Raw genomic sequence first — 15,673 nt, forward strand, 5'->3', positions numbered from 1 at the left:
AACACCAGTAAAGGTGATTGTTTGGTCTGTTATGAACACACACCAGTGTGAAACACCAGTAAAGGTGATTGTTTGGTCTGTTATGAACACACACCAGTGTGAAACACCAGTAAAGGTGATTGTTTGGTCTGTTAAGAACACACACCAGTGTTAAACACCAGTAAAGGTGATTGTTTGGTCTGTTATGAACACACACCAGTGTTAAACACCAGTAAAGGTGATTGTTTGGTCTGTTATGAACACACACCAGTGTTAAACACCAGTAAAGGTGATTGTTTGGTCTGTTATGAACACACACCAGTGTGAAACACCAGTAAAGGTGATTGTTTGGTCTGTTATGAACACACACCAGTGTGAAACACCAGTAAAGGTGATTGTTTGGTCTGTTATGAACACACACCAGTGTGAAACACCAGTAAAGGTGATTGTTTGGTCTGTTATGAACACACACCAGTGTTAAACACCAGTAAAGGTGATTGTTTGGTCTGTTATGAACACACACCAGTGTTAAACACCAGTAAAGGTGATTGTTTGGTCTGTTATGAACACACACCAGTGTGAAACACCAGTAAAGGTGATTGTTTGGTCTGTTATGAACACACACCAGTGTTAAACACCAGTAAAGGTGATTGTTTCGTCTGTTATGAACACACACCAGTGTTAAACACCAGTAAAGGTGATTGTTTGGTCTGTTATGAACACACACCAGTGTGAAACACCAGTAAAGGTGATTGTTTGGTCTGTTATGAACACACACCAGTGTGAAACACCAGTAAAGGTGATTGTTTGGTCTGTTATGAACACACACCAGTGTTAAACACCAGTAAAGGTGATTGTTTGGTCTGTTATTAACACACACCAGTGTTAAACACCAGTAAAGGTGATTGTTTGGTCTGTTATGAACACACACCAGTGTGAAACACCAGTAAAGGTGATTGTTTGGTCTGTTATGAACACACACCAGTGTTAAACACCAGTAAAGGTGATTGTTTGGTCTGTTATGAACACACACCAGTGTTAAACACCAGTAAAGGTGATTGTTTGGTCTGTTATGAACACACACCAGTGTGAAACACCAGTAAAGGTGATTGTTTGGTCTGTTATTAACACACACCAGTGTTAAACACCAGTAAAGGTGATTGTTTGGTCTGTTATGAACACACACCAGTGTTAAACACCAGTAAAGGTGATTGTTTGGTCTGTTATGAACACACACCAGTGTTAAACACCAGTAAAGGTGATTGTTTGGTCTGTTATGAACACACACCAGTGTTAAACACCAGTAAAGGTGATTGTTTGGTCTGTTATGAACACACACCAGTGTGAAACACCAGTAAAGGTGATTGTTTGGTCTGTTATTAACACACACCAGTGTTAAACACCAGTAAAGGTGATTGTTTGGTCTGTTATGAACACACACCAGTGTTAAACACCAGTAAAGGTGATTGTTTGGTCTGTTATGAACACACACCAGTGTTGAACACCAGTAAAGGTGATTGTTTGGTCTGTTATGAACACACACCAGTGTTAAACACCAGTAAAGGTGATTGTTTGGTCTGTTATGAACACACACCAGTGTGAAACACCAGTAAAGGTGATTGTTTGGTCTGTTATTAACACACACCAGTGTTAAACACCAGTAAAGGTGATTGTTTGGTCTGTTATGAACACACACCAGTGTTAAACACCAGTAAAGGTGATTGTTTGGTCTGTTATGAACACACACCAGTGTGAAACACCAGTAAAGGTGATTGTTTGGTCTGTTATTAACACACACCAGTGTTAAACACCAGTAAAGGTGATTGTTTGGTCTGTTATGAACACACACCAGTGTTAAACACCAGTAAAGGTGATTGTTTGGTCTGTTATGAACACACACCAGTGTGAAACACCAGTAAAGGTGAATTATCTCCTGTTGTCTCTTTTAGGGAGGCGACATAACCAGCGGGGACGGGACGGGAGGACGGTCCATCTACGGAGGGAAGTTTGAGGACGAGAACTTTGACGTGAGGCACACGGGTCCGGGACTGCTGTCCATGGCCAACCGCGGCAGAGACACCAACAGCTCGCAGTTCTTCATCACACTCAAGAAAGCAGAACACCTGGACTTCAAGCACGTGGCTTTCGGCTTCGTCAAAGAAGGCATGGATGTGGTGAAGAGAATAGCAGAGCTGGGCACTAAGGACGGCAAACCCACTAAAACCATCACCGTCTCAGACTGTGGACAGTTGTAAACTTCTACGTTTAGCAAACTTCTGTTCATGTTAGACATTATGTTCCCGGAACTTTTGTGTCACTCCTTTTTTTCTCTCTACTTCGTAGGAATGACCTACATGAAATTGACCGTAAATGTATTGATTAAAGGGTTTGTTCACCCAAAAATATCAATTCTGTCACAATTATTCACCATAAGACTTTCGCTCATCTTCAGAACACAAATGAAGATATTTTTGATGAAATCTGATGGCTCAGGGCGGGCTCCATTGACAGATATTTAATTAACACTTTGAAGGCCCAAAAAGTTAGTAATGACATCGTTAAAATAGTTCATGTGACTACATTGGTTCAACCTTAATGTTATGAAGTTACGAGAATACTTTTGTGTGCTTTATTCAGTCATTTCTTCTCTTCTGTGTCAGTCTTGAGGCGCGTTCACGAGAGCATCACGACGGCATCAGATTTCATCAACAATATCTGCATTTGTGTTCCGAAGATGAGCGAAGGTCTTTCGGCTTACGTTGAGTAATTAATGACAGAAGTTTCAATTTTAATAAGCGAGTACATCATAAATCCATCTTCCATAAGGTAATTAAAAGTGTGTATATTTCCGCCCTGTCTGGACGGATTGTTGTTAATCTTGAATCAGAACTCCAGCAGGACACGAGTAGAACCAGTACCAGTGTAAAAGATCTCCACCGCCCTGAGAATGAAGGCTTTACCAGCGAACGATGTCCTTAAACCTGTTCTATTGCATTTATTTACTTGCGCTGTTGCTTGTAGTTTAATTATTTGTTCTTATTTGATTACTGATTGTTTACTTGTCTTTAATTATCTTTGAAATGTATTTTAGTTAGTAGTTTTAGCTGCGGAATCAAAATTGTAATCGAGAATTGTTAAATTTCACTGATATCTAAAATGTTGTGTGTCATAACCGTATTTACAGTACAAGAACACATGGGTCAAAAACAATAACTATTTTATTCATTTATTACTTTTTTTTTGTGGGGCCAGTGAAAATGTAATTATTGAATGAATTGAATTGAATTGAATTGAATTGAATTGAATTGAAATTATTAATATAGTAAATCATAAATAAATAATATTGTGCAACATGTTCAATTGATTCATTAATTGACACCTAATAGAGTCACATAGAATCAAAGCTTTATTTACATGATTTTTGGGCATTTACGGTATTTACAAAACATATACAAAACGTGTGGTATTGAAGTAGGCCTATTAAAATAGACAATACAGAACATTAATTGTGTAAAGAGATTGTGTAAATGTGGAAAATAAGATAAATATTATAAACAGGTACTAAACAAAAATATCAGTGAAGGGATTTGAAAGACATTTTGGGATGAGATTAGGAGCTTTACAGCGTCTGTGATCATGTTTGAGAAGAGCGCCCCCTGCCGGCTCGGGCTCTATCTGTACTGGGAGAACTGGTTCCAGAACAGGAGAGAAACACTTCATAGTTCTTCATAGTTCAGCGGTTCTGTGTCTCAGGTGGACTCGCAGTTAAAGATGTATATCAATATCATTTTCTGTCAGCTTCTTCACCATACGAAAGGCTGACATCCTGAAATAATAGCATTGGATTACATTGATTATATTATTATACTGTATTATTAGCAAACATGTTAAATGTTTAAAAATGATATGATATTGTGATAATCACCTGAACACACTTCAATCCCCTGTTCAATGATGTGGTGAACCCTACCTTTGGGTCGGTTATTTATAGGGTTGTTTTATGTTTTATTGCTCTATTATTTATCTTACACACATTACCTGTGGTAGAATGATATATTTCTCTGAAGATGGACACTGAACTACATTTGAAATGATTTACATTTAATGCGTTTTTTTAGTGTCCAAGGTTTCATATATTGATGATGCTTTGAAATGTGTTCATTGCTCTTCTGGACTTCCATCAAACCTCTACACATGATTCAAAACACTGCAGAAGGACCGGTCACACAATCCTGTCAAAGACATTCATCTGGTATTTATATTTATATACAGGCATATGAATATAAACATATTTAAATCATGACAACTCTCACATTAGTTTTAGCATATTAATGAATAATAAATGTTAATGAATTCAAATTGAATTCACAGTGATTTTCATTCACTTAGCCTATAGGTTATAATGAAAAGATTTCTGAAATACACATCCAATATATAATAAGTAATTAATAATAAGTATTAACTTATAAAAAATAACACCAGTAACAACCACATCACTCGTCAGGGCACTTCTGTGTCAAATCTGGGGTCTAATTTGACTCTTTTTACTCTAGAACTCTCTAAAAAACTTTGATATTCAACATAATACAACATCATATCAATATATTCCAGAGACCCCTAGGGTGGCCATTTCCAGAACACCTAAAAGGAGGACACTTTAAGGCATTTAGTGAGGAAAGAATAATTGCATAGACTCTGGTGTACTCGCAACTACTAATTTTGTCCATCATGTCGATGGTGTCATGATACAGTGATTCTGAAATAGCCTCTATTCATTGCCAGACAATGTGATCTACGATATATCTTGATGTAGGCCTACAGTATGTGTAACAGAAGAGGCAAAAAGTGTCTGTTCATAGTATTTGTATTTATTCAAGACATTGTGATGTCTGTTTCAAACACTGACCACTGAGATGAACCTGTCTTGCACAGTCCCAGAAAACATAACATTTTTGGACATCTGGAAATAAAAGAAATACATAAATAAACAAATAATGAATGCGAAAAATAAATTAATATTAATAATAAATTAACTAGTGAATTGTGTCTCAGTTCACGTTTCGGCATGTTAAAGTTATGATATGACGTAGCCAGCACGTGGAGGCTTGTTTACGTTTTTAACCAATTAGGGATTAGGGGTGCGGAGTGCGTGTCTATTACACGCCATAAAGTGCGTATCATATGCATGTGAAAAACATTTTTGGCATTGGCACGAGAAATACACTTTGTGGTATAGATAGGCGCTTTCATGAGGTCGGCTGGATCTTACGGCATTAGATGTTCTGCTGTTGCGTCCCTATAAAGATTCTAGAGCGGGTTTTTTAGGCCGATTCAGCGCAACTCCAAAAAGGAGAACAAATGAGTGGCTTGAGGCTACGCCGGACAGGGGGCTTAAAATCCGGACGTATGGCCACCTTAGACCCAACAAATTAGATCAATTAACCTCAAAACTGTTTTAACTGACTAAATCTCACAAATGTTGATATTCAGATGAAAAGAAAAAAGAAAAAGAGCAAAGAATCAGTGTGTTTGATGCAGGAGGAATAAAGATCTGAGCGGTTTGTTACAGGAAAACAACTGGATCAGAGTATCTCTAAAACGTACTCGGTTACCTAATGTAACCTCGGTTCTCTTTAGAAGAGGGAACGAGTATTGCGTAAGTTAGCTTACGCTACGGGAAAGTTGTCTTTTCTCGAGATCTGAAGCCAAAAATTATCCTTAATTTTGTATTTATTGTCAACGCAGTGCGGCAGCCGGCAGACCATGGCAGGCTGAATAAGCGTGCTCATTGGCTGTCCAGAGGCAACTGCTACAGTCCACCAGTGAGCCCTGTGTGACGTCGCGCCCTCCACACCCCTCTAACCATCAGGATGGGTGTGGCTAGCGTGTATATAAGGAGGGCTCACAGGCTGAGAATCTGGTTTTCATAGTCTGAAGCGCAAAGCTCGTGGCGCGACACGGCAGGTTACGCAATACTCGTTCCCTCTTCTAGAGAGAACCGAGGTTACATTAGGTAACCGAGTACGTTCTCTTACGAGAGGTTCTCTCGTATTGCGTAAGTTAGCTTACACCACGGGAACCCTTTGTCAACGCCGTGCGCGCCGAGCATCCAGTGCATGAGTCCCAGGGAAACCGGGGAAAAACCACATGCTGGAACAGGTGACCAGTCGGAGAGACGGGCCAGCACATGTAATAAGCACTTCATAAAAAATAGAGCGGCACTGACTGGGCAGAACATACATATCACTTATACTGATAACAGTTTAGCCTGCAAGGCGGGAACTTCCAGGTTATAAAACCTCACGAATGTAGATGGGGAGGCCCAGCCCGCCGCCATGCAAATATTGTGGATAGAAATCCCGCTGGACCAAGCCCACGGCGAGGCCATGCCTCTAGTGGAGTGGGCTCTGATTCCCATAGGGCACTGCAGGTGTTTGGAGGCGTAAGCTGCTGCAATCGTGTCCACTATCCACCTGGACAGGCTCTGTTTCGAGGCGACGAGACCCTTGGTGTGCCCACCAAATGAAACGAAGAGCTGCTCGGAATGCCTAAAGGCGGCGGAGCGTGTGATGTAAACTCTTAGCGCCCTGACGTGGCATAAGAGGTTATCACTGTCATCGCTATCAGATGCTGGCAGAGCCGACAGGGAGATGATCTGCGCCCTAAAAGGGGTACCAATCGCTTTGGGGATGTAACCGTGTCTCGGTTTAAGGATGGCTTTGGAGTAATTTGGTCCGAACTCGAGACATGCGGGGCTAACAGATAGCGCGTGTAGATCTCCCACGGGTTTTACTGAAGACAGAGCTATCAGAAAAACGGTTTTGAACGAAAGGTATTTCAGATCCACAGATTCAAGCGGTTCAAAGGGAAACACTTTCAGGGCCTCTAGGACCAAGGACAGATCCCAAATAGGAACCGAGGGGGGCCGCGGGGATTCATACGTCTGGCTCCTCTGAGGAAACGGATGATGAGCTCGTTCCTTTCTATCGTGCGGTTGCGCGTCATCTCCGTGAACGCTGCAATAGCCGCAACATACACTTTGAGCGTGGAGGGGGACCTGCCCTTGTCCAACAGCTCTTGTAGGAAGGAGAGCACCCGTGGAACCCCGCATGTACGTGGATCCAGGCTCTTAGTAGCGCACCATTTAGAGAACACAGACCATTTAGACGCGTAGAGCCTTCTCGTGGAAGGGGCTCTAGACTGCGTGATCGTGTTTACGACCCCTTTTGGCAGGTCAACGGGTATCCGTTGATTATCCACACATACAGAGACCAGCGCTCTGGATGGGGATGCCAGATTGATCCACCGGCTTGAGAGAGGAGATCCTTTCTCACCGGGATCGGCCATGTGGCTAAGTGCGACAGCCTCACTAGCTCTGGGTACCAGATTTGGTTCTCCCAGCGCGGGGCTATAAGGAGCACTGAGTGGTGTGTTTCCCTGATCCTCTTGATGACCTGTGGTAACAGGGAGATCGGAGGGAAAGCGTACAGCGGGAGGCTGGGCCAAGTTTGGGCCAGCGCGTCCTCGCTCTTCGAGAAGAACACCGGGCAGTGAGCGTTGTCTTTTGACGCAAAGAGGTCGACTTTCGCCCTGCTGAATAGGCGCCAGAGTGACAGGACTGTCTGAGGGTGCAGAGACCATTCTACCGGGGAAATGATGTCTCTGGACAGTCTGTCTGGGCCGATGTTCAGGTGGCCCGGCATGTGCGCGGCTCTCAGCGAGCGCAACGAGTGATGAGCCCACACGAGAAGGCGTTCTGTCAGTTTGCAGAGGTTCCTGGATCTGACACCGCCCTGTCGGTTCCCATAGGACACCACGGACATGTTGTCCGAGCGGACTAGCACATGGTGATCCCATAAGAATGGGAGGAAGCGCTTGAGCGCGTTCTCGACCGCTATCATCTCCAAACAGTTTATATGGAGGCATTTCACCACAGGCCAAAGACTGGTTTGCCCTCGAAAAGAGCGCCCCAACCTAAGTTGGATGCATCCGTCGAGATAACTTTGCGGTACGAGACGGCTCCCATTGTCACTCCCCGCTGGTACCAGTCGGCCGCTAACCAGGGCTTCAGTGCTGAAACGCACTGATTCGAAAGCCGCCGGAAACCCAGGCTCTGCGAGGCACTCGGGCATTTAACCAGCGTTGCAGCGGGCGCATACGCAGTAGACCCAGCTGAAGCACTGCTGCAGCTGAAGCCATACAACCCAGCATCCTCTGAAATGTCTTGAGAGGAGTGGTGCTGCCCGGCTGGAAAGACGCGGAAGGGTGGTCGACAGGCGGGCCGTCATTGCCACAGAGTCCAGATCCAAACTCAGAAAAGAGGAAGAATGACTGAGCAGTAATGAGCTCTTGGTCCAGTTGACCGTGAGACCCAGGCTTTCCAGGTGGCTGAGAAGCACTGTTCTGTGAGAGATAAGAGCTTTGTTCAAATATCTCAGATCTAAAATTGGTCTGAGAGCTCCGTCCTTCTTGGGCACGAGGAAATAACGGCTGTAAAAGCCTGCCTCACTCAGAGAAGGGTGTACCGGTTCTATAGCCCCCTTGCACAGAAGCTTAGCTATTTCTGCACGAAGTAGGTGTGCTACTTCCCCATTCACTCTCGGTTCGCGCTCGAAAGCGTGGGGGACGGCGAGCGAACTGCAGTGAATAGCCTTCTCTCACTGTGCTCAGCACCCATTCTGACATGCCTGGAATAGCTTTTGCATGTACAGCCAAGGAGCAGAATGATCTCCAGGTTCCGATTGCCGTGATGCACGGTCTCGGTGCTTGAATACGGCGGCTTGCATACAGAGATGGCTGGCCATTTTACACACATTATCCCGGTGGCACTGGACGGGGAACATATTGTGCGAGGGACGGCGCGCAAGAGCGGCGCCGGGGGTGCAGTGTTCGTCAGTATGTGGGATCGCTAGGGGGCGGGTACAGGACTTACACACTGTGAGTGACCGGTAGTGAGGGGCCGTGTAACAGAGCGGGCAGTGGGTAGGTGTGGGCACGGGGCTGTGGACACGTGACCTACATTCAACACTCAAGCGGCTTTTGTCCGCTTTATGAGAGTGGGCTCTGATAGAGACACAGGGTTTATAGTGCTTGTGTGTACGGGTGAGCACAGAAACGTGGGCACATTTTCTACACTTGAAACACATGCGGCGTGAGCCGGATCGTCAGAATTGTACTCTTATGAGATTTCTCTGGGGTGCCGTGAAGACGGTGTTTGGGTGCATAGTCTTCGATGCTTTCAATGCTTTGATGGCTCATAAAAACATCATTTTTATCTGCCGTCAGAGCCCAGATTCGAACACGGGTCTCTGGCGCGAAAGCCTAACTGTGCGTTCACACCGCCAGCGGCGAGAGCGTCAAAATGGCCGGAAGCCATTCATTTTCAATGAGAGCCGGCGACGAGCTCCGGCGAGGGCGGCGCGGCGCGTCTTGGACGGCAAGAGCGGCGAGAAGAGTTGAAATCAAGTCAACTTTATGGTAATAAGCTATGACGCGGTTCGGCGGCAACCAGCGGCAACCAATCGGAATATAGAAGTCCTCTGCCTGAGAGGATACAAGAGAACACAATCCTGTAAACTTTGGTTCCGACCAAATTAGTTCCTAAGCAAAATGGAGGAAAAATTTATAATTTCTGTTGCGGGTTTCCCATTATTGTACGACTTGTTATCCATAGGGTTGTCAGTTTGATTAGAAAAAGCCGCGCAACACTATTTATAGGCAACATTTTCGCGCTAGAACTTCTTTGAACTAAAAACGCTTGTTTTTTCAGCGGGAATGCAATTCATTTGCTCAAAATAATAATATTTTTGACCAATTGCAGCTACGGTTTTTATGGCCCCTTTAAATAAAGTTTTAAAAAAAAATCACGCATTCTAATCTACGTCAGAGCGTTAGAGCGTCCCCCAATCTTTCTACGGCGTCGGTGGCAGGGCGGCGAGAGCGAATTTTGCCCCTCTCGCCGGCGGCGGTGTGAACGTACAGTAACGTTCTGCCACTGTGCCACGGGGGAGAACATATAAGCGTTTGGTAAGCGCGAGCATATAAGAGCGTCACGTTTTGTGTCACCGTTCGTTTTGCAGGGGTGCGTGTATTAAAACAGGCTCGTTCACTGCAATATTAGAATTTCCAGCCACCTGAACTTAGAGGGGACTGAGAAATGTGTGAGAATTGGAGGTTAGTCCGGCCTCAGCGGGACTCAGAACACTCTCTCTTCCTCCTTTCGCCGGTGAGGCATTTTAGAGGCAGGTTCGCTTTCTAAATTAAGAAAGCTGGCCGCGAGCCTGGAGCGAACAGCATAATTTTTAAATGCTGTCAGAGCCCGGATTCGAACACGGGTCTCTGGCGTGAAAGCCTAGGGTTCTGCCACTGTGCCACAGGTAACGTAAAGAAAGCTATCCCGTGGCCGTCCGCTTTCTGACATCCCTTCTGAGCGGCGCCATTTGCGCGGCTCGAACAGAGGGGGAGCTTTCAGCGGCGGCGTCCTCGTCCAGCTCCTCTGCCTTATCCCTAAGTGCCGGCTGCGCAGCCGGGAGGGGGGCGGAAGGAGGGAGAGAGAAGCTCGAGGGAACGGATCCGGCGAGCTTCTCGTTGCCGCAACGGCCTCCGGTGGTCTCTGGGGGCGGCGCTTCTTTCTGCGCGGCCCCGCAGGGACAGGCGGAGTGACAGCTTGATCGTTGAAAGCTTCAAGTCGAGCCCGCAGGGTCGACATTGAGAGCTCTTCACACTCTGGGCAGCCGCCCGAGAGAGTGCGGCAGCGGTGTGCTCGTGGCCCAGGCAGAGAGCGCAGATGAGGTGGCGGTCTCCGTTGCTGAGCGGGGAGCGGCACGAGCCGCAGGAAAAACGAGGCATTTTGATAAAAACGCCTCGTGCTCTTTTAGAGAATGAGAGAAAGTATGTGTCGCAGGGCGAACACACACAGCAATGAAAAGGATATGTCGCCGGATAGCGTAGCTGGCACGGATGGCTGAAGGCGGCGAAGGCGGCCGGCTTCCTCAGACACTTCCTAAGCTGGCTGGTCGCTCGATTCAACGGCGGCGGCTCTCAAGATCCAGCGATGCGAAGAACTTCACTGAAGACAAGAAAATCAGATTCTCAGCCTGTGAGCCCTTCCTTATATACACGCTAGCCACACCCATCCTGACGGTTAGGGGGTGTGAAGGGCGCGACGTCACACAGGGCTCACTGGTAGGCTGTAGCAGTTGCCGCTGGACAGCCAATGAGCACGCTTATTCAGCCTGCCATGGTCTGCCGGCTGCCGCACTGCGTTGACAATAAATACAAAATTAAGGATAATTTTTTGCTTCAGATCTCGAGAAAAGACAACTTTCCAAGTACCGTAAGCTAACTTAGCAATACGAGAGAACCTCTCGTAAGAGAACTCAATGAACACACACACACCACAGCCGGCGCTGAGAGGAGGAACACACACACACACACAACACACTGCAAAAAATGCTTTTCTTAATTAGTATTTTTTGTTTTGTTTCCAGTCCAAATATCTAAAAATTCTTAAATCAAGAAGCGTTTACTAGAGAAGTAAAATGACATAAGAAATTCTATTTTGTTTTAAGATAAAAATAAAGTAATTTAAGTAATTTTTGCTTAAAACAAGCAAAATTATCTGCCAATGGGGTAAGCAAAATAATCTGAATTCGAATGGAAACCACGATTATTTTACAACTCCCCAAGAACTGGCAACTCAAAGAGAAAGGTATTAATTTCACAGAATGTAACTTAATTAACTTGAAATTAGCTAAATTGACAAAGTTAACTAAATGTGTGCACCCAAAAAGAAAACTAAGTCAAATAACCAAAAAAACTTTTTTTTTTAAACCTAAAGTGTGTGTCCAGTTGTTTATTTTATATAGTAGGCTGCTATGTAATGTGCTCAAAACAAATGAAAGGGTTACCACCATAAGTTGTTTCCATGTGTGGCTGCTAGTGCGGCCATCACACGGCAATATAAAGAAATTCCTGTCGTAAGGACAGCTGATTTGTTTCGGAACATTCCCAGGTGAAGATAATGAGGAAATTACGTTGTCTTTCATCGCTGCCTTCGCCAAGTGCGTTTCAAACGGCTATACATGTCATGCTCACTACAAAGTGCCCACTTCAAGGACTCCCTTGGAAGGGAGGAGGGCATAGGGATGATCACTTCCTCTTGGAATGTTCCCTAAGTTGTGCCATTGCGCAATAGTGTGTCAATCATCACAGACGCTGCTCCGTGTTTTAATGATACTCAGCTAAAACAGCGACGGAGACGGAGAGAGTGTGACAGCAGACATGAAGAGGAATAAAGCGGAGGTGGAGAGATACATTTCTGCAGTTCAAAGCGCCTCTCCCTCTCAGAAAGAGGTAAGTGATTATGATGTCTTCATTGTTATCTCGTATGAACTTTCCTTTAGTAGGTCATTGTTTCAAAGTCACTCAGCTTCGCTTTTCTCTTTTCCACGCAAATGTTGTCAGAAACGCCTCAGTGCAGTGGCTTTCAGAGAGCAGTTGTCTTCAGTTCTGTTTACAGTACACCTGTTCACTTCATGCGTTTTTTGCTGATCAGGAGTTCACCGAAAGCAACAAATATGAGCTGGAATGTATTTTTCAACAGCTAATTTAAAAATAAAAAACTGTAATAGGAGAGAGCGGCAACAGCATTGCTAAAATCATTTAGTTTATTTACTTTTAATGATGGTGATTTTGTATTGAACAACTGCGACTTATTGTAACTTACTTTCACTTTCATTTGCGAGTTTGCTGAATAGAAACCTACTCAGGTAACACACGACGTAACAGTTACGTAATGTATTCGTACTTTTTGGTGATATCATGACTTGACGAATCCAACCTAACTACGACGTCGCATGCTCGTAATTTCATTACCATTAAATAACCAACTCACAACGTCGCCTCCAGAGGTGGACAAAGTAGGCTACATTTACTGTACTGTACTTAAGTACACTTTTTGAGTAGGCCTATCTGTACTTTTAACTTCACTACATTTGAAAGACAAATATCGTACTTTTTACTCAACTACATTTCTGTCAAGGTCCTTGATTAGTAAGTGGGCTAGTAACGTCAGTCAGGGCATGATTTCATGCCAATAATGATCAATCAAACGATAGTTTAAAAAATAAAATAAAAAAAAGATAGGCTACTGGATAAAAAAAATAAAATAAACATAACACTCCACAGTAAACAGTGCTGAACTTTATTACCAAAAAAACAAAACAAAACAAAAACCTTACTGAATCATGAAAATGTGAAATCAATATATAAATATATTAATAAATATTGAAGTAAATAAAATATATTAAAATAAACTAAAAGGTTTCTAGCAATATATGCGCTTATAAGACCTGGCCTGAACTAACCATCAACAATTAATTTAACCCTTCTATCATTTCTTGGGTGGGTTATTAAATGCACCACTTCAGTTAAGAGTCTGGAGGCTACTTGTCTTTGCATTCCTTTGGGGATTCCCTTTGTCCCTTTGCTTGAAAAGGGGGTTTTCCGGGTTTGTTAATTGGCTGGCAGTCTCATTGTGTGATGTGTTGGGCAGCCAATCACATGGTGTGTTGGCGGATGGATGGAAAGTCTTGTGAATGAAGTTGGAAGCTGGAAGCAGGCTTTGCTGTTAAATCGTTGACCGAAACTTTGCAGAAAAACTTAGTTTCTTTTCTTTTACGCTGAGAGTCTCAGTTCTAAGTAAGAGAAATAAAAGTGAAACAAGAGTAGCTAGATGGATTGAATGAAATTGTTTAACTCATGTTCTTCTGATCTTGATCTGCCTCTTCATCGGCTCGTCTAACCGTCTACATGTCTAAGATTTTAAACTCAAATGTTTGTCCAGCCTCCTGGATGAGTTCTGACCAATTAGACACTGTCTTTAGTTCAGAGGTGGGTGATTCTTCCCCTCTCTGTAATCATGCGTTATCTGTGGTCTCCAGCTCTAAGCAGAGAGTACAGTTCAGACATGATTTCTTATAATAAGAATGACACATCTTACACAGATTTCAATCAAGTTATGAACAGACACACGCAATGGTACCAAGCAAGACATCCAAAAATGAAAATTCTGTTATAATTTACTCTCCCTCATGTCGTTCAAAACCCATATGACTTTCGTTCATCTTCAGAATACAAAGATTTTTTTGATGAAATCTGAGAGATTTCTATCCCTGTATTGACAGCTGCACAAATGAAACTTTGACACTTCAAAAAGTTCATTAAGAGATCACAAAACAAATCCATGAATTGAGTGGTTTAGTCCAATTTCTTTCTGAAGAGACACGATCACGTTATATGATGAACATATTGAATTTAGGCTTTTATTCACATAAATTTGATCAACTCGCACACGCAGCACGTGTTACGCAGCACGTTTGAGCTTCAGCAAGAACCAATGAGGTTCATTCTCGTGTTATCTCAAGAGGCTATTTCCAGATTTAAGAATGCACTAATGGAACAAAGTTGGGATAATGTTTATGTAGACGATGTAAATACTGCATATGATACATTTATCAAAATCTTTATTACTTTGTATGAAAAACACTGCCCTCTAGTTAATAAAGTTATGAACCATAGATTTACAGGAAAGCCCTGGTTTACGAGGGGAATTCAAAAAGCATGTAAGAGGAAGAATAAACTGTACAAAGACTTCTTGCGAAAGAAGACAAAAGAGGCAGAATGTACATACAAACAATATAAGAACAGATTAACTAGTATTATAAGATTAAGTAAAATGAATTATTATGGTGCTCTTTTGGAGAAGAATAAAAGTAATATAAAAAAAAACTTGGAGTGCTTTAAACAAACTAATCAAAAAGGGAAATCAAAATGCTGACATTCCAACTGAATTTCTAATAAATGATAGAACTTTGATCAATCAATCTGATGAAATTGCAAATCAGTTTAATCAACATTTCATTAATATTGGCCCTAAATTGGCTAAAGAAATAGTCAACACTAATCAAGTGGATGTTTTGAGTAAAATACCAACCACTGATAAAACTATATTTATTCAAGCCACTGATGAAAATGAAATTATTTCAGTTGTCAAAAACTGCAAGACGAAGATGTCAGCTGACTGGAATGGACTAGATATGTCAGTATTAAAAGATATTATTGAATGTGTTGTAAAACCAATCACTTTAATCTTTCTTTACAATTGGGGGTATTTCCAGAAGGAATGAAGATTGCAAAAGTGATTCCTATTCATAAGGCTGGTGATAAACAGAAATTTACTAATTATAGACCTATTTCCATTCTGTCACAGTTTTCCAAGATCCTGGAGAAGATATTCCATAAAAGATTATTCAGTTATGTAGATAAGCAAAATATTCTTTGTGAACAGCAGTATGGTTTTAGACCTGATAGGACCACTACCTTAGCCCTAGTGGACCTTGTAGAAAAAATATCAAATGCTATAGCCAATAAACAATACGCTGTTGGTGTGTTCCTAGATCTAACCAAAGCTTTTGATACAGTGAATCATGAATTGTTACTTCAAAAACTGTACAGATATGGGATTAGAGGAGTGGCCTTTTCTTGGCTCCAGACTTATCTGAAGAATAGATCCCAGTATGTCCACACCTATGGCACTGATTCCCAGCTGCTGACAATTACCTGCGGGCAGAGGCGGCATCTATGCCGGTGAACCGAACATATAATGATTCAGTTCGACTCCTAGGGGTTCGAC

At 43.0% G+C, this 15,673-nt stretch overlaps 2 protein-coding genes across 2 annotated transcripts in view; both read left to right on the forward strand.

Moving 5' to 3' along the window:
* LOC308692399 (E3 SUMO-protein ligase RanBP2-like) overlaps positions 1-3,328 on the forward strand; it is a 59,925-nt gene extending 56,597 nt beyond the window's left edge. Inside the window, exon 25 of the mRNA XM_081368368.1 lies at positions 1,929-3,328. Within this exon, the coding sequence (XP_081224494.1) occupies positions 1,929-2,234 (306 nt within the window). The 3' untranslated portion in view covers positions 2,235-3,328. The remainder of the gene's footprint in view (positions 1-1,928) is intronic.
* An 8,838-nt stretch (positions 3,329-12,166) lies between these two features.
* LOC308692400 (E3 SUMO-protein ligase RanBP2-like) overlaps positions 12,167-15,673 on the forward strand; it is a 61,954-nt gene continuing 58,447 nt past the window's right edge. Inside the window, exon 1 of the mRNA XM_081368369.1 lies at positions 12,167-12,333. Coding sequence (XP_081224495.1) covers positions 12,262-12,333 — 72 coding nt within the window. The 5' untranslated portion in view covers positions 12,167-12,261. The remainder of the gene's footprint in view (positions 12,334-15,673) is intronic.

Source organism: Scardinius erythrophthalmus (genome assembly GCF_964197995.2).
Source record: "Scardinius erythrophthalmus genome assembly, chromosome: 6".
In the NCBI taxonomy this organism is placed as follows: Eukaryota; Metazoa; Chordata; class Actinopteri; order Cypriniformes; family Leuciscidae; genus Scardinius; species Scardinius erythrophthalmus.